The sequence below is a fragment of the Coccinella septempunctata genome, chromosome 6 (assembly GCF_907165205.1).
Source record: "Coccinella septempunctata chromosome 6, icCocSept1.1, whole genome shotgun sequence".
Lineage (NCBI taxonomy): Eukaryota > Metazoa > Arthropoda > Insecta > Coleoptera > Coccinellidae > Coccinella > Coccinella septempunctata.
Genome location: NC_058194.1, coordinates 26,817,767 through 26,834,658, shown reverse-complemented (window position 1 = coordinate 26,834,658; position 16,892 = coordinate 26,817,767). Strand labels below are relative to the sequence as shown.

The window sequence follows — 16,892 nt, the reverse complement described above, 5'->3', positions numbered from 1 at the left end:
GTAGGGGGCGTTGATAACCTGATATTAAATTCGTTCGGAAAAATTCTCATGCCAGAACAGCAAAAACTTCCTAATAAAGGATTAGTAATTCCGGTAAATTTGTAAAAACATAGTTAACATGAAAAAAACTGCTGCATAAATTTTGACCAAAATAAAAAGGCTTTGTGACGCTTTATATCGATGAACCAAAATCGCCAACTATAGCGTGCCCACAATTCTTTAGGAAAATTTGGATAGCTTAAAAATTTCTATCATTTTTTTTTAATGGAAGATATCAAAAATGAGATCATAGATATTTTTTTTAGATAGTTTTCATGGTCTTTTGATGTGAAATGAACATTTTCAACAATGAAAGCATTTTCAAAGTTTTCGTTCTATACCCAGATTTTTAGGGAGCTAATAAGAGAATTTTCAATGGAAATTTCAGATGAAAAAATTTCAGACCATTTCTCAGTGTGGTGCTAATAGGTTTATATTATAATCCATCAGCTCACTAGTACTATATAAAATCAGAAATACAATTTGAATATTTAATAAGACAAATTCCATGGAAATTTTACACAAATAATTTTATTCAAATTAAGTGAATGGATCAGGTGAATTATCAACTTCTAGCTAATGTATCTGAATTATCATTTCATTCGAACATAAAGAAATGTAATTTATTTGGTAACTTGTTTTTAGGACAATAAATAAATATACATTATTGATGGAATGAACCTAACTCAATTCGAATGTGCTTTATTCAAATAATTGCAACTAAGCTGATTGCTCCTGTCCATTCGTCTCTGGGGTCTTCATGACGTCGGGTAGATCAGGTGGCGCAGAATAAGGAGTCAACTCAAGAGGTTCAAAAGGTCCATTATCATCCCTGAAAAAAAAATGACATCAAGATCTCCCCTATCTATTGAAGAAAAATCAGTTACCTTACAGCTAAACCTATTGTCGCTGGATTCTGAGCTTTCGCTGTGCTGGAAGTTAGACCATAATCTTGCAGCTGCTTTTCATCTTCCATTACATTGTTCTCCCTATTAAAAAGCTTCTGGTTTCTTGTCGGTACTTTCAAAATACCTTAAAAAACATTCTGAATAATACTTACTATACTGCATTACAATTTCTCTAAAATTGATAGCTTCAAGAGAAAAATACTGAATATCAATATTGGTTTGAATCCTTTCGAAAAAATACTAATACAAAAAGTTAAAGTGATTAAAATGATCCAAGTAATGAAATGATTATAGTGTAAAACACCTTAATAAGAATTAAAGTGTACTCAAACTATCAGTTCTTTTTTCAATATTTGAAGCAGTACTTATCGCCTTTATGAATATATACACATATACTTTTGGAATTTCTTTGATACAACACAGATGTAGTATGATGCTGACCTTTCAGTTATTTATTTAGCTATCTCATGCAGTAAATTTTTAGTTGTCAAATGGGTTGTATTCTAACGAAAACAATCAAATCTATCCAAAAGATTTTGTACCGCAACTGTTTGGTAATAGGAAAATGTGAACTAATTTTACCTTCAATAATTTTTTTTAGCTCCAATACTGTCGTGGTATCTTTAGCATCCGTAAATATAGTTAGTTTTTTTCTACGTATCATGAGAAACACATCCTGAAAATTTTGAAAAATAAATTCCATTCGTGCATTACAAACGGCAATTCACTCACCATTTCAGATATTTGTTAAATTATTGAATAGGCTGCTAATGAAATATGATGGTTTTTTTATTGAAAAATATTTTCATGCCAATTTATTCATGATTATTCTTTTCCTATATTTCTAAACTTTTGTTGTTATTTGCCAATGTCAACCATTGAAAACTTAAGCCCAGAGCACTTTATTCACGGTACAAAACAATTTTTCGTATCATAGAGTGCTCTTTTCATCTTAATTTTCTATTTATAAATCAAAATTAATAGTAGCATTAATGTTTTCCACAATTAATTCCTACAAGAAATTGAATAAACTTTACATTGAAATGTAATTTTTCTGAATATTGTATTCTGAGTATAGAACTTGAATGCATTTCTAGAAAAGAAAAAGAAAAAACTAGAAAATTGTTCTGGGTTCTGTGATTTCCGAAACCTCCTTGATCAAATCTATGACAAATCTATGATCCTTTCACAACGTGGTTTGTGCGAATTTGCTTGTGAAATTTTTAATCTTCCAAAAGAGAAGTATTAAGGTAAGTTATTTATATTTTCTAGTAAGATGATATGTTTGACCATGTTTTTTTTTCTTGTATTTACAAGATTTCAACAGATTTCTGTTGAATGCTATTAATTACTGTTCCTTACTTTCAGCAGCTCCAAGATGCAGTTGTGCTTCCGTGGTCAATCCACTCATTATATTGAGTGTGAGGGAACAGAAACCGTTTCTCAAATCAAGGTAATATGCTAGTTAAATAAAAAGTTGGTGGTTCCTTGATCCTCTAATAACGATAACTATTTATTGGTATAGGTTAATTTTTTAGTTTCTTCAATTCTTTAGTGATTAACTCTCTTGAACACGCCACTATTATGCACTTGCTTCTTTTCTCTCAACTAGTACTCGGGGAAGGTCCCCTAACAAATTGTTTCGAAGTCAATTTTGATTGAAGTCCTGATTTTTTCAGAATAAAATTGCTGCTTTGGAGAACCTGAATGCTGCCGAAATTTCTCTGTTTGCTAGTGGTAAACCAGTTTCTGATGAAGATACTCTTGATTTGTTTGCCAACACAGATATAGAAATATCTGTTGGTCTCTTGGGAGGTAAAGTCCATGGATCCTTGGCCCGTGCAGGTTAGTTTCAAACAAAAATATTTATTCTTGCTGTTTATTTCACTGTAAACATTCATATACTCATAGCTAACATTTAATTTATAGGTAAAGTAAAAGGACAAACTCCCAAAGTTGAGAAGCAGGAGAAAAAGAAGAAGAAGACTGGAAGATGCAAGCGAAGGATTCAGTACAATCGACGATTCGTTAATGTTGTGGCCACATTTGGTCGTCGTAGAGGACCAAATTCAAATGCTGCTTAATATAATTTGTAAAGATTAATAAAAAGTGATATAAGTTTCGATGTTTTTGTTTTTCATTTTCCCAATTCATAAGCTTAGAATGTCATGCATTTTTTGTGGTTTATAATTCAAGCCTTCCTCTTTGATAAGGGGTTGAATTATGGTTTTTCATTTTCTTGTCCAGAAAACTGGTTAATTTATTTATTGATCAATAACCTGGAATGGTTATGACATTCAGTTCGATTTCTGTGAAGATTTGATGAAATCGATATCATTTCAACTAGAAACTCATAGCGTTCACTTTTTTCCAATAGTCATGGTGCAAAAATGATTGTTAGAGACCAATTTATCTTCTTGATGAAGTTGTCACAACCAAAAATTAACCTTCCTCCTTGTTACAATAAACTTCTATGTTTTTATTTCCTCTATGACCACAGATTACAGAGTAGAATGTCTATGACGAAAACAATCAAATAAAAGATAAATAAAATAATCAACATAGGATTCACTTACCACCTTATATTATTATTTATCTTTGTAGTAAATGGATATTGCTGATGACATCAGTAAATATAGAGTAACGAGAGCGCCTCCTGATGTGTATTATATACCTAACTTTATTTCGATTGAGGAGGAAGATGAAATTTTAAAGCATGTATATGGTGCTCCAAAACCAAAATGGACTTATTTATCAAATAGACGATTACAAGATTACGGAGGCGTTCCTCATAAACGAGGAATGATTTCAGAAGAAATTCCACAATGGCTTCAAAAGTACATGGATCGAATAAATGACTTGAGTGTTTTTGATAAGAAGTTCCCCAATCAAGTACTCGTCAATGAGTATATTCCAGGGCAGGGTATAATGCCACACACTGATGGACCTTTATTTCATCCCATTGTGACGACTATCAGCTGTGGATCTCACACTATATTGAACTTTTTGGAGAATAACGTTCAGAGGGATAAAATTTGTGAATTTTTATTAGAGAGACGTAGTCTGATTATTATTAAAAATGATATGTATACAAAATATTTACATTCCATTGATGAGACAAAATTTGATGTGATAAGTGATGACACTGTGAATTTAGAATATTGTTGTGGGGAGTATAATACAGGAGAAACATTAGAAAGACAAACAAGGATTTCTGTAACTATCAGAAATGTTCCCAAAGTCTTGAAAGTTAAAATTACAACATAGACTAAGGGCTAAAAATGTAAATATATACTTAATATAATCATTCATTACTTTAAACTCTTCTTAAAAAATAAAATCTATTCTTATATATAATTGTTTTTTTTTTTATAGAAGTGTTATTATAACCATTTTCGTGTTGCTTGAAATTGAAACTCTGAATTGTTTAATCTAGTGAATTTCTTTCAGGATAATAGCATTCATGAAATCAATATCAAGTAATTTCTTATCATATGTGATGGGATAACTGATGATTTCTACCACGATGAAACTTTTTTTGCGCCTTACAACTAGGACTGACAGCCAAACATACAGGGACTATGGTATAGACTAGTAAGATATGTTGCCTACATCAGTATTTTCACGGTGCTTTCCTGCTTCTCTTCGGTTTGTTTTCGATCAAAATTAATAATTCTAGATTTTGATATTGAAGTGCTCTTTTATTATTATAATGCTTTCATTCTACATCGTGAAATTGAAAAACCTTCCATAGCTTCCTGTTTTCGTTATTTTTTGCTTAAACTTCCTCTATTTCTCTAGTACAATTTCGAACAATTTTCGTTCAAAATTCAGGAGAAGCGGAAAATTGTATGCTTCCATTGAAAGATCAGATTTGCTTGCATTATGATTATGTAAATTCATGAAAAAAATTATATCAAATTGTTTCCGCGAACAAGTTTAACCTCATTTACTTCACAGATCTCGATACTTATCGCTCTTCGTAGAAAAATAATTTTCGTCAAGGACACTGTGATTAGGACATCTCGCCCATTTTTCTTCATTTCAACATGTCTCTCACCGGTACATATTTTTTTAACTAATTTTCTAAGCATTATGATTTTCGAAAAATTCTTGCGCGTAGTTCAAAGAGAAAAAGCATCATTTATAAGAAAATATTCAAATTATTATGGTACTTTTAGATATAACTTCTTTCCACTGTTGCATATTGTATTACAAAAAAAATTATTTTGTTTTCCAGATGTTCGAGCAGCTTATCAAAGTCGAGAAAATGTTATAACAGACGAAAAATTAGCGCAAATAAAAGAACCATTACAATTACTTGATGAATGGTTCCAATTAGCTAAGAACCATCCTAACATTTTAGAACCCCATGCAGTTTGTTTGGCAACGGCAAGCAAGTAAGAAATGAAAAATCTGCCTATAATATCACTGCCTGAAATTTTTTTAGGAAAGGCATACCATCAGCTAGGTATGTGTTATGCAAAAGTCATAGTAAAGAAGGATTCACAATCTTTACTCATTATACTAGTAGAAAAGGACAAGATCTGGTTCGTTGCTTTACTTTACACAAAGAACACAACTGCATATTGAAATTTTTCAGGAGGAAAATCCATATTGTGCACTGACCTATTACTGGGAACCATTTAATCGATCTGTAAGTTTGAACTCTGTTAGTTTGAAAGGATTGGAAGAAATTTTTTGTTTTAGATTAGAATTGAGGGAAAAGCTGAAAAACTTCCGTTTTCAGTCGCTGATGATTATTTCAAAAAGAGGCCATATGAGAGCAAAATTGGGGCATTATGCAGCGATCAAAGTCAGCCTATAAAAAATCGCAATGTCTTAATGGACAAAGAGAAAGAATTGAAAGCGAAGTATCCAAATAACTGTGATGTTCCAAGACCACCTCAATGGTGATTATTTCAAATTATATACCACATTCAAAAAGGGGTCTTCAATATAACTTTTGCAGGGGCGGTTATCTCATTAAACCACATACAATGGAATTTTGGCAAGGTCAAACTGATCGAATTCATGATAGAATTCGTTTTCGTAAATTGAAAAATGATGAGACTATTGATGAAAGTATATCCCATTTGGTTGAGGATGGTTGGTGCTGGGAGAGACTTGCTCCGTAATTTGATAAGAATGGAATTTTTCTTCCTGTAATTTTTTTTGAATACATCGATTTTTCCATGGACTTAGTAAGTTATTTAAGACCCACATTTGAAATAGGAATTTAGATTTTCTGCAGCTAATTGGAAAAATTCCTGAATGAGACAACCATCAAGTTTAAACTCGTATTCCCCATTGTTTACATTAAGAATATACATAAATGGTGAAAAAATATATTAAAATATTTACATACACACAATATTTACATCAAACAGTTTAGTAAAAAGTAAATAAATTTATCTCCTATATCTGTATCTCTTGAAATGAAACCATAACTGAAATATATTGTTATGAAACTGACACCTAAACCCTCTCTTATATGAATATTCCCATTCTCTGTTGACTATTTTAAATGCTATATCTTCATATGGTGGTCCAGCATGAAACCTCAAAATAGAGAATTCCCTATCTGGACATGTAGTCAAGAAATATTCTGGTGTGGCACTTTTGTCTATTAAATCTGGATAAAAAATGTTGAACTTATAACCTTGCACAATTTTTGGTGGTGGGTTGTCCATATCGTAATGCGTCTGATTATATTTGTTCCATTCAAAGCCTGTATGGACCCTGTTGAAATATCTAGGTTTTCTTGGTCGGTACTTGTCTGACCACAAGTAGACTTGATTATCGAGTGATGCTTCAACTGAAAATTGAGCTTCGTCTTCACCCATTCCTTTTCTTGCTTCAATTTGAAGAAGTTTTTCTTCTTTTGTTGTAATATTATCTGTTTTATTATCACTGTCTACTACTTGCTGCCTAGTGAATTCTAGTCTTTTCAAATCATCTTCTTCAGCAAAAACTATTGTCCCCAATTCAATATCATCCACAGATAATAATTTGGGACTGTATCCACCTGCTTCATAAGCTTTAAAGCATTCATCCAGGGGAGATACAAAATTATCCTCGTTTTCCTCAGTGTCAGAAGAGTTATCAGTCTCTTCTGTTTTCATATTGCTTGTTGTAGCACTTGAAGAAACTGCTTGTTCGGCCTTCAGGACTTGTAATTTTCTATGCAGACTCTCTTTGTGTCTATCTTGTAGTCTTGCTCTTGCCATATGGGCTTTGAGTTGGGATAATAACGATTCCCAGTATCCAATATCAATTCCATCAGTCTTATTACTTATTTTCGATTCAATTTGTTTTTGGAGAGCAGCCAACTGGCTAGATGTTTTACCTTTAAAAACACTTGTTACATCTGAAGCAACAGATTGATGTATTCCTTCTCTTCTATTGAGAGCTATGTCCATCTCATTCTGATGTTCAATTTTTCTCAATTTTTGTAGTTCATCTTCAACTATAATAGTAATGTCGTTCCAATAATCAATATTTTTACCCTTTTCTAATTCCTTATAAACTTTAATATCTTCTACTAGGTCCTCCAAGTCCTTGGTAAGCAAACCATTAAGGTAAGTATAAGGCTCATGCATTTCTACAGCGTCTACCTCTTCCTCTGCACTGATATATTTTGCTAATAAATCTATAGGTTTAGCACGTCCATCTTGAATTCTTATATGTGACCTAAGCCTGGCTTGTTCCAAATGGAAAGTATCTTCCTGTCTTTCCCATTCTTCAAATTGAGTTGCTTCTTTGTTTCTTTGTGCAATCAGTGCTTCTTCCTCCTTTCTTTGTTTCTCCAAATCTCTTTCCATTCTTCGTTTTTTCACTTTTTCAAGTTCTCTTTTATTCTCCTCTTGTTTGAACTTATTACGCATTTCCAACTCTTCTTTAGTTATGCCCACCAAACCCTCTTTATTGAGCTTTTTCTTCCACACAAACGTAGATAATAATTCACCATCTCCAAAAGGATTATCAGAATTGGTATAATGCAGATATTCGTTATCCCAACCCATTTTCTCCTTGATTTTTTTTTCTTTTTCCTGCTTCCTTTTCAAGCGTCTTAATCTTTTTTCTTCTGGAGTCTCTTTAGCCTTAAGCAGTTCTTTTTGCTTTTTACGAATTTCCAAAGCTTTTTTCCTTTCTTTTTCCAATTTCATTAGCAGATGTATCTCTGCATCACTACTGGAAGTGCTCGAGGAACTCGAACTGCTACTATCTGAAGATTCATCACGATATTTTTGTTTACGAGATTTATCTCTACTCCTTTTCCTTGATTTCGACCTTTCAGACATAATTCAGCCTGTTTTTCTCCAACTAAAATTTATTAATAAATTAATTAATCAACACCTTAGATTAGGGAAGGGAGAGGATACCGCGCACAGCGTCAACGCAAAGCTACAAAGTGAAGCTCACTTCGACACTGGCCACCATTATTTATGTGGCAAACAATCCAAGTGGCACGTGTGTTAATTTTGTAAATTTTTGTGATTTTAAGTTGATTTTCAAGTGTATTTTTATCTGGACAAAATGGTTAATTGTTGTGCTTATCAGTGCCAAAGCAGAAGCGAGAAAAAGGAACCAGGAATATCATTTCATAGGTAATATAGTTTATTGTTATCGTTATGAACGAAAGGTTTGCTTGATATTTTCTTGTTTACCCTCAACTACAGTTGATAGTCTTTTAATATCAAAAAATATATTGAATAAAGATTACAATTATTACTTTTCAAGGTATCAAGTAGTTTATTTTAATATTTAATTCCATAATTTTACCCGCAACTCTTCTACCAAGGAGCCATTTTAGCAGTGGCGTAGTTAAAAATTAGTTGTAATAGGTATGTTTATTCATATTATCTTCGCATGTAATAACATGCATTCTTCATTCTACTCAATAGAGTAGAAGTTGGTTAATGGTTGAAAGTATAATTTCTCATTTCATTTAATTTTAATTTAGAAGAAATTTCTTATGTATCATGAAATCAGTGAAAATTACATAAAATTGATCCCGAATAATATTTATACTGTTTTTGTAGCTTCCCACGAGATCCGGAGAGGCGTAAGATTTGGGTGAACAACACGAAATTGAAAGACTGGTCACCAACTAAAAATGATAGACTCTGTTCCAAACATTTTGAGCAAAAGTGGTTTTATAAAAGCAATACTCAAGTGAGAATTCGTTTGCTGAATGAGGCAGTTCCGACTATTTTTCCCACACTTCCGAAATATCTTCAACCAGTAAAGGTAACATATATTTATTACTTAATTTATTGCTATATTTGCTAATTAATTTTATTTCTTTTTGGAAGGAATCTGAAACATCAAGAAGGAGGACATTAAAGAAAGAGCAGCAGAAGCCTCCAACATCATCAATTTCTGTTCCAGATACACCTAGAGAACAGGAATTGAGGAAGAAGCTTATCAGGGAAGTTAGAAAAAACCAAGCTCATAAAAGGACTATAAAACAACTGAGACAATCGCTAAGAAGGTACAAAAAGAAGGTCATTTCTTTAAAACAAATTCTCCAAAATTTGCAGAAAAAATGCATGTTAGATGGTGAAAGGGTTATGCTTTTAGAAAATATGACTGAGGTTAATAGAGAAATTCTTGCAAGAAATTTGAAAAAATCAGGAAAGTATTCTCCTGAATTGAGAAAATTTGCAATAACCTTGAATTTCTTTTCTCCTAAGGCATATAATTATGTGAGGAATGTCTTCAACACATGCTTGCCACACAGCAGCACAATAGGAAAGTGGTTGCAAAGTATTGACGCTGCTCCAGGTTTCTCAACAGAAGCTTTCGAGGCATTAAAAAAAATGGTAAAGTTTGACAATAAACCCTGCATATGTAGCTTAGTGATGGATGAAATGTCCATTCGTCAACATTTAGATTGGGATGGAAAGAAATTTGTTGGATATGTTAATTTTGGGGTTGATTTTGAAGATGATTCAAATGAATTAGCTAGGGAGGCATTTGTTTTGATGGTTGTGGCTGTAAATGGCTCTTGGAAATTACCTGTAGGGTACTTTTTATCCAATGGATTAAACGGCCAACAAAAAAGTTCCATTATTAAACAATGTTTAAACTTACTTCAAAATACAGGGGTTATAATTGTATCGTTAACTTGCGATGGGGCCCCATCTAATATTGCTATGGGTAATCTGTTAGGATGCTCCTATAAAATATCCAATTTAAAAACTAATTTTTCAGTGGGCTCCCAAAATTGTTATTTTTTCTTCGATCCAAGCCACATGGTCAAACTTGTCAGAAATACGTTTGGGGAAAAAAAAGTATTTAAGGACAAAGATGGAAATATAATTAAATGGGATTACATAAAGGCACTACAAATGCTTCAAGAAAATGAGGGACTTCACTTGGGCAATAAACTTCGAAAAGCTCATGTGGAGTTCTTCAATCAAAAAATGAAAGTCCGGCTAGCTGTTCAGTTGTTCAGCAAATCTGTGGCTGATTCAATTGAATATTGTGAAAATATTCTAAAATTGGATCAGTTTGTAGGCTGCAAAGGGACAGTGTTGTTCTTGAAAATCATGAACAATATTTTTGATTTTCTCAACAGTAGAAGCTTAATAGCACCCGGATTTAAAAAGGCAATGTGTGATAAAAATTTGAAAATTAATATTGAATTTGTGCATTTTGCTCACGACTACATCTCAAAATTAACATATCCAAATGGGGAGTTATTAATTAATTCAAATAGAAAAATGGGCTTTATAGGTATATTGACATGTTTGAAAAGTTCTTTGGACATGTACCATGATATTGTTCAAAATCAAAAATTATTGGTTTATATACCAATTTATAAGGTCTCCCAAGATCATATAGAGCTATTTTTCTCATCAATTCGCTCTAAAGGTGGTTGGAACAACAATCCAACAGCATGTCAATTTATGGGGGCTTATAAAAGACTGTTGGTAAGAGGGGAAGTGAGGGAGGGAGGAATGGGGAATTGTATACCTCTTGACCAAATTCCAGTTTTGGTTGTGTCAAGTAGGACTGAACATTCTAGTCCAGAGGACACATTGAACTCAACTTCATCTGGAATTAATGAAGAATCTAATCATGTCAAGGACCAATCATTATTAAACATAATTAAAGATCATGATTATGTTCTTACTGAAAACTCCCATTATTCCTCGCAGGTGATAGTTTACATAGCAGGTTTTATCGTACAACATTTGCAAAAAAAAATTAATTGTGAAATGTGCGCTAATGCACTAATAGGGGATCCAAGAAATTATTTGGATTCCCTCATTCGGCAAAAAACTTATGGAGGTTTAACATATCCTTCAGATGACGTAGTAAAAATATGTAAAAGATCTGAATATTTTTTAAAAATGAACTATAATGTTTTGCATAAAAAAAATATACTGTTGGTATTAACCAATGCAGTTATTGTAGATTGTGTTAGTTCTCAATTATTTATATCACTGCAGGATCATGTTTTGGACAACCCTGTCAATCATATATATTTTTTAATTAAATGTATTTGTATGAAGTATTTGAATGTGAGACTGCATTTTATTGCTAAGTCTAAAACTAATGTGACCAGCATAAGAAATAAATATACAAAACTTATTTTGTTCAAAGGGCAGTAATATTGTACAGTAAATGTCATAAATATATGTATATATATATGTAATAAATTCATCTATAGTTTTTGAAAAAATATTGAAATTTTATTTCCCTCAATACGTTACCTTTTCATTCTAAAGCAGGAAGTAGTATCTTTGCTTGGTTCTATAAATGATCGAAGATATAACAGATGCTACTTCAACTACAAAAATATGCTGCTTTCAGCAATATCTTGAATGACAATCTGCATCAACCAAGAGATTTGAAAAATAGAGTGCAAATTGAATGATTTTCAGTGTTACGACAAAAGAAAGGAAAGCAAGCTTTTGAGACACCAGAATTCAATGTATTTTCAATCAAAAAAACTTCTCGTAATGACATCAAGATACCCTTTAACTTAAAAAAAGTTTTTATGAAAAATTACGAGAGTGAAAACGAACTCGATACGTAATAATATGAAACTTTTTATTTTATCAAGGTCCAAAAATACCGTATAGCAAAGTATTATTTTTATTAAATATTGCTTTAGCTTATGTATCTCACGAAATGTTCAAATGAGATTTCTCATCAAATAATTTCCATACATATAAGCAACCTTATGTCCTTATAGAAGATACGCCACTGAACTATCCCATTATGTGGCAGATGGAATCACAAATACCCGTAGCGTTACGCGTCCTCTCTCTTCTCTAGTCTAAGATCAACACTAGCTGACATAAATTTTGACCAACACTCGTCTTCATCTTTGGTTTGACAGTTGACGCATGTGTCTATGGTTTGAAATTAGATCAATAAATCGTTGTTATCTTTAGAGTATTTGAAATTTTCATTCAATTTATTATTGTTGTCAGTAGTAGAAGTATAAATTCAGAACTCAAATTTTCAAGCGACTGTAAAAACTGATATAATCACAAGACCTCACTAGGACCGTGATTCCAAGAAGACGTAATAGACATTTGGCACATCGTACGTCATCACCACCAACCATAGAAAAGAAAACAACCCATCAAGTTTCCCTTCACTCCATCTTTCTTCAAGTATTTTAGCGTTAGGAGAAGACTTGTTTTTTCTCCAAATAGAAAAATGGTAAGTTTCTTGAGCTGGTCGAAACTACAATATTCTTTCAACTAAGATTATGATGGAAAGATACACTCTTTATTTTTAGTAACTATATGAACATCCTTTCCGTGGATGTTTTCAGATTTATTATTTCTTAGGTTAGGATAATTTGTCTGTAAAACACATCTTGCTTAATGTATGGAATTATTACTGAATTGAATCTTATCTCCTTGCACGTTTTATTGATAGAGTATTTTTTGATTTCAGGGTTTTGTGAAGGTTGTTAAAAATAAACAATACTTCAAACGGTACCAGGTGAAATTCAAGAGGCGTCGTGAAGGTAAAACTGATTATTATGCCCGTAAACGATTGATTGTGCAGGACAAAAACAAATATAACACTCCTAAGTATCGTCTTATTGTCCGTATTTCAAATCGTGATATAACATGCCAGATTGCATACTCCCGCATTGAAGGGGATAAAATTGTATGTGCGGCATATTCCCATGAGTTGCCTAAATATGGTGTCAAAGTTGGCCTAACCAACTATGCTGCAGCATACTGCACAGGTTTGTTGTTGGCACGTCGTCTATTGAAACAATTGGGCTTGGATACTCTGTACGAGGGTAATTTGAATGTTGATGGAGATGAATATAACGTTGAAGGAGTTGAAGATGGTCCAGGAGCCTTCAGGTAAATTCACGGATGACATTAAAATTTGTTCAAATTGTTTTCTATGTATTAAACTTTGTGTGATTGGGAATGATGAAATAATGACACATGCGCGTCATATGATATGGTCACTCTGAACTTTCAGGCGTTTATTATAGTATGTTTTATACGTATAGACAAATGATTGCTGAAGGGGGGCCATGATTTGTGATTTTAAAGTGTCTCTGACCTAATTTACACTGTTTTATACTATGCTTGTTCCAACTAAAGGATAATGTGGTTTTTCATTATATTTCATTTATTTTCTGGCTGCACTTTACTGTGTTTTTTGACATTTGATCTTTCTTAGAATTTAATTTTTTTGTCCTTTTCAAACTTGATAGCTAAGGTGCATTCTGAAATATTTATTATATCTAACCATTTTCTTAGTTTGAATAATTGTTCTTTATTTATGATGAATATCAGACACATGCGCGTCATATGAGATAGTTTCTCCTAACTTTCTAATGTAATTTTGGTATGTTTTATACTTGAATGACAGAAGATTGCACAAGGGGAACTATAATTTGTGATTTTAAGGTGTCTCTGATTTCTTTGGTCCCTTATATTCTGGTACTTCAATAAAGAGTTGTTTCTCATTTATGTAAGTTTTTTCTAAGGTGTTACCTTGATGTTGGTCTCAACCGAACCACCACCGGAGCTAGAGTGTTTGCAGCCATGAAGGGTGCAGTCGATGGAGGTTTAAATATCCCTCACTCTACCAAGAGGTTCCCTGGTTACGACAGCGAGTCAAAATCGTTCAATGCTGAGGTTCACAGGAACCACATCATGGGAAAACATGTTGCCGATTACATGGCTTCTTTGGAAGAGGAAGATCCAGTTGCTTTCAAGAGGCAATTTAGCAAATATATCGAATTGGGTATTGCTGCTGACCAGGTTGGTAGTGTTTCCCCTTTACTTTCTTATCGTCTTTAAAGCATTTCTAAGGTTTTAGTTTACAAAATATTTCACGTCCAGCTAAAAATTACTTCATATCTTTAACTAAGGATGGAGTGTCGCTGCTGGACTACAGCATAATGCTATTTTATGTTTTCATAGTAGGATTGAGATATTATCTCACTTCTCAAAACATGAAGTAAAGACATTCTGATTGAATGAAAAAAAAAAAGAAAACTTTGAGTTAGCTGTTTCAGCTTTTGAAGGAGTTGAATGGATCCGGTTGAATATTATAAATATGAATATTTATTAACAGGTTGAAGATATTTACAAGAAAGCCCATGCTGCCATCAGAGCAGATCCGACAGCAGAAAAGAAGGAAACAAAGAAACCAGAAAACCAGAAGAGGTGGAACAGGAAGAAGCTTACTTTGGCCGAAAGGAAGAACCGTGTTGCACAGAAGAAGGCTTCTTTCTTGAAAAAATTGGAAAAGACAGAGGAATAGTTTTGTTTTATTCCTTAATAAAGTTGTAATAAACAAACAAGTCGTTGTTTTTTTGTGTCGGAGCCCTAGGAGAGTTCAATTTCTCCAAATTAAGTACAAAAAGAAAAAATGAACAAGATTCCTATTCGGTAATCCTTAGCATCATTGAAGGTCCATGATTCAAATTAAACCGAAATGGAGATACTTTTTGGTGAGATTAGCATTGATAGACTAGTGTTTTCAAGGCGAATCGGTCCAAAAAGCTAGATTTCCAGGCCTACTAGTTGGAATCTAAAGAATTAACATTACCACATGGAAACTTAATTTTAATCAAGTACTTCTTAAAACACATCTAATTTCTTCATAAATTTTCTGTTAAAATTTGAATATTCTTTATATAATAAAATCAATCCAATACTTAATAGATAATAATTTAACATTTTGACTAGTAAAACATATCACAATCTCCTCGAGGAATGCATGGAATCTCATGAAGAACAATGTTCGATTCTCAATCTTCATTCATAAGTCTAATACTATCTTCAGAAGGTCTAAGGCTACTAGTCGTCAACAAGGAGAATTTATCTGCGTGGAAATTCTGAGATTTGATGTTAGAACGCAACAGTGGGGAATCCTCTATATTGTACTGTTTCGTTTTCACATCGGGTTTGAATTTTTCTTTTACCTGAAAATATTTCACTTTTTACAAACAAATAAATCTAAATGGCTTGAATGTTTATGAATAGGAAAAACTTACGTCAACTTCAATGCGGAGCGTTTGCTCTTCATCAGGAAATTGGAAAACTCTGAAGTTTGGCGATGTTGGCCAAATATTTGGTGGAGGACTACGGATCATATGCTCATGCATCTCCGGTAGAGTAAGAGGATCGACATCTACATCTATTGACAATTCCTTGAAAAATAGGAATGCCCTTTTATACCACCCAATAGTTTTGAAATAATTTCTTAGAATGAATCAGAAGCAGAGTTATCTACATGATGCTCTAATTCTCCTGCCTGAGGCTTTACTGAATGGAAACAATAGTTTTGTTTGAACAGATTCGAATGTGAATGTTATGATTTTCATTGTGCACTATGCAATTATAAATTCAAAGAGGATAGTGAAAAAAAAAACTAAATGAAGATTTAACGTAAAATTTATTAAGAAATTCAAAAATAAGGAAACAAAGAAGTACACTACAGAACAAAAATTAAATATTGACTTCAGAATACTATCACATATTGATTCAGCATTATATCACAGGACATTCTGGTTAGTACAATAGGACATGAGCATGTTTGATGATGGGGAAAAAATAAGTTGACGGCAACAATTAATTCTTATGAATTATGTCCTACTTGGTTAACCCAAAAACACTGAAATGATCAATCGCAACCTGCATTTGCAAATTAGGATTTCTCTTCATAAGATTAAAACTGAAAGTAAAAACATTAACGTATCAAATGGAAACATAAAACTGGATGAAAAAAATTGAATAATTATTCAATTCTCGATGTACCATTAATAAACAAAATACATACAGTTAGCCTGGAACATTACTGCAAAAAATATTTTACCTTTGACATCAAATTGGCATCATCTGATTCTTCTTCTAAATTATCAATGAGTAAACTCTCTCGACTAGCAATAACTTGCTGCAAAGTTGAATGAAAATTTAATTTCGAAATATTACTTAATTCTTCATGTAATACCTGTATAAAAGGGTTATCTTGTCTAGATGCTCTCAATGCTTCCATATCTTGATCTATATTTCTTATTTTACCCGGGGTCAATGTTATTGTAGATATAACTGGGGAAGGTAGGTTTACTGGCAAATTTGAAAACTCACCTGAAGACACGCACAGTGATGAGTGAGCTCTACCCACTAGTTTATCTGAAACAAATAGAAGTTATTTATGTCCTAAACGTTCAGTGGTTCATATACCTTTCTTGAAATTGTTCATCAGGATTAATATAATTAATTACAACCTAAAATCAAGCAACACAAGACAGCATATAAATTATAAATGTCAAGATTGTCAATTCAATAATGATGGATGTCAGTTTGTCAGTGAGAAAGATAGTGGTGCCATCTATAGAAACGGCGAAAAAGATGAACAAACAACAAGAAGGAATCTTCTTACGTGCTCATAAATATATTCAAATTTCAAATTGTTTGTCAGAAAAGTTTT

The 16,892-nt window shown here is 32.5% G+C and overlaps 7 protein-coding genes across 8 annotated transcripts; 4 read left to right on the top strand and 3 right to left on the bottom strand.

Annotated features, from left to right (window-relative positions):
* Positions 1-516: 516 nt before the first annotated feature.
* On the bottom strand, positions 517-1,847 carry LOC123315137 (elongin-B-like). The gene is made up of 4 exons (XM_044900712.1): positions 1,680-1,847; positions 1,530-1,623; positions 927-1,071; positions 517-871 (listed from the first exon to the last, which is right to left on the bottom strand). The coding sequence occupies exons 1-4, from the start codon at positions 1,680-1,682 to the stop codon at positions 760-762; spliced, it is 354 nt and encodes a 117-aa protein (XP_044756647.1). The 5' UTR covers positions 1,683-1,847; the 3' UTR covers positions 517-759.
* Positions 1,848-2,054: 207 nt separating this feature from the next.
* LOC123316057 lies at positions 2,055-3,072 on the top strand. The gene is made up of 4 exons (XM_044901975.1): positions 2,055-2,197; positions 2,316-2,400; positions 2,627-2,792; positions 2,877-3,072. Exons 2-4 carry the CDS (start codon positions 2,326-2,328, stop codon positions 3,029-3,031), a joined length of 396 nt encoding a protein of 131 aa, XP_044757910.1. The 5' UTR covers positions 2,055-2,197; positions 2,316-2,325; the 3' UTR covers positions 3,032-3,072.
* A 364-nt stretch (positions 3,073-3,436) lies between these two features.
* On the top strand, positions 3,437-4,301 carry LOC123316055 (alpha-ketoglutarate-dependent dioxygenase alkB homolog 6). Its single transcript, XM_044901973.1, has one exon. The coding sequence runs from the start codon at positions 3,555-3,557 to the stop codon at positions 4,212-4,214; it is 660 nt and encodes a 219-aa protein (XP_044757908.1). The 5' UTR covers positions 3,437-3,554; the 3' UTR covers positions 4,215-4,301.
* A 341-nt stretch (positions 4,302-4,642) lies between these two features.
* LOC123316053 (pyridoxine/pyridoxamine 5'-phosphate oxidase) lies at positions 4,643-6,147 on the top strand. 2 transcript variants are annotated; one of them, XM_044901971.1, is made up of 6 exons: positions 4,643-5,118; positions 5,188-5,347; positions 5,398-5,497; positions 5,551-5,604; positions 5,658-5,860; positions 5,920-6,147. In XM_044901971.1, the coding sequence occupies exons 1-6, from the start codon at positions 5,043-5,045 to the stop codon at positions 6,083-6,085; spliced, it is 759 nt and encodes a 252-aa protein (XP_044757906.1). In that variant the 5' UTR covers positions 4,643-5,042; the 3' UTR covers positions 6,086-6,147. The 2 variants fall into 2 exon arrangements, with proteins under 2 accessions (XP_044757906.1, XP_044757907.1); XM_044901972.1 differs by having other exon boundaries at positions 4,648-5,009.
* Positions 6,148-6,281: 134 nt separating this feature from the next.
* On the bottom strand, positions 6,282-12,340 carry LOC123316051 (cactin). Its single transcript, XM_044901969.1, has 2 exons — positions 12,257-12,340; positions 6,282-8,306 (listed from the first exon to the last, which is right to left on the bottom strand). The coding sequence occupies exon 2, from the start codon at positions 8,249-8,251 to the stop codon at positions 6,359-6,361; it is 1,893 nt and encodes a 630-aa protein (XP_044757904.1). The 5' UTR covers positions 8,252-8,306; positions 12,257-12,340; the 3' UTR covers positions 6,282-6,358.
* A 135-nt stretch (positions 12,341-12,475) lies between these two features.
* On the top strand, positions 12,476-14,760 carry LOC123316052 (60S ribosomal protein L5). Its single transcript, XM_044901970.1, has 4 exons — positions 12,476-12,635; positions 12,876-13,300; positions 13,939-14,215; positions 14,532-14,760. Exons 1-4 carry the CDS (start codon positions 12,633-12,635, stop codon positions 14,718-14,720), a joined length of 894 nt encoding a protein of 297 aa, XP_044757905.1. The 5' UTR covers positions 12,476-12,632; the 3' UTR covers positions 14,721-14,760.
* Positions 14,761-15,008: 248 nt separating this feature from the next.
* On the bottom strand, positions 15,009-16,762 carry LOC123316056. Its single transcript, XM_044901974.1, has 5 exons — positions 16,646-16,762; positions 16,413-16,594; positions 16,278-16,355; positions 15,457-15,612; positions 15,009-15,384 (listed from the first exon to the last, which is right to left on the bottom strand). Exons 1-5 carry the CDS (start codon positions 16,662-16,664, stop codon positions 15,211-15,213), a joined length of 609 nt encoding a protein of 202 aa, XP_044757909.1. The 5' UTR covers positions 16,665-16,762; the 3' UTR covers positions 15,009-15,210.
* Positions 16,763-16,892: the final 130 nt, after the last annotated feature.

Bases quoted from the DNA above. Each gene is read 5' to 3' on its own strand.
- LOC123316051 (XM_044901969.1), bottom strand. From the start codon at position 8,251: ATGTCTGAAAGGTCGAAATCAAGGAAAAGGAGTAGAGATAAATCTCGT.
- LOC123316055 (XM_044901973.1), top strand. From the start codon at position 3,555: ATGGATATTGCTGATGACATCAGTAAATATAGAGTAACGAGAGCGCCT.
- LOC123316057 (XM_044901975.1), top strand. From the start codon at position 2,326: ATGCAGTTGTGCTTCCGTGGTCAATCCACTCATTATATTGAGTGTGAG. The intron at 2,401-2,626 runs GTAATATGCTAG...TGATTTTTTCAG, and splicing joins AAACCGTTTCTCAAATCAAG to AATAAAATTGCTGCTTTGGA. The intron at 2,793-2,876 runs GTTAGTTTCAAA...TTTAATTTATAG, and splicing joins TGGATCCTTGGCCCGTGCAG to GTAAAGTAAAAGGACAAACT.
- LOC123316056 (XM_044901974.1), bottom strand. The intron at 16,356-16,412 runs GTATTACATGAA...TCAACTTTGCAG, and splicing joins AAGATAACCCTTTTATACAG to CAAGTTATTGCTAGTCGAGA. The intron at 15,613-16,277 runs GTAAAATATTTT...CTATTTTTCAAG, and splicing joins ATGCCAATTTGATGTCAAAG to GAATTGTCAATAGATGTAGA.
- LOC123315137 (XM_044900712.1), bottom strand. The intron at 1,072-1,529 runs GTAAAATTAGTT...ATGTTTTTTAAG, and splicing joins GCTAAAAAAAATTATTGAAG to GTATTTTGAAAGTACCGACA. The intron at 872-926 runs GTAACTGATTTT...TTTTTTTTTCAG, and splicing joins ACAATAGGTTTAGCTGTAAG to GGATGATAATGGACCTTTTG.
- LOC123316052 (XM_044901970.1), top strand. The intron at 13,301-13,938 runs GTAAATTCACGG...GTTTTTTCTAAG, and splicing joins GATGGTCCAGGAGCCTTCAG to GTGTTACCTTGATGTTGGTC. The intron at 14,216-14,531 runs GTTGGTAGTGTT...ATTTATTAACAG, and splicing joins TGGGTATTGCTGCTGACCAG to GTTGAAGATATTTACAAGAA.
- LOC123316053 (XM_044901971.1), top strand. From the start codon at position 5,043: ATGATTTTCGAAAAATTCTTGCGCGTAGTTCAAAGAGAAAAAGCATCA. The intron at 5,119-5,187 runs GTACTTTTAGAT...TTTGTTTTCCAG, and splicing joins AAAATATTCAAATTATTATG to ATGTTCGAGCAGCTTATCAA. The intron at 5,348-5,397 runs GTAAGAAATGAA...AAATTTTTTTAG, and splicing joins TGTTTGGCAACGGCAAGCAA to GAAAGGCATACCATCAGCTA.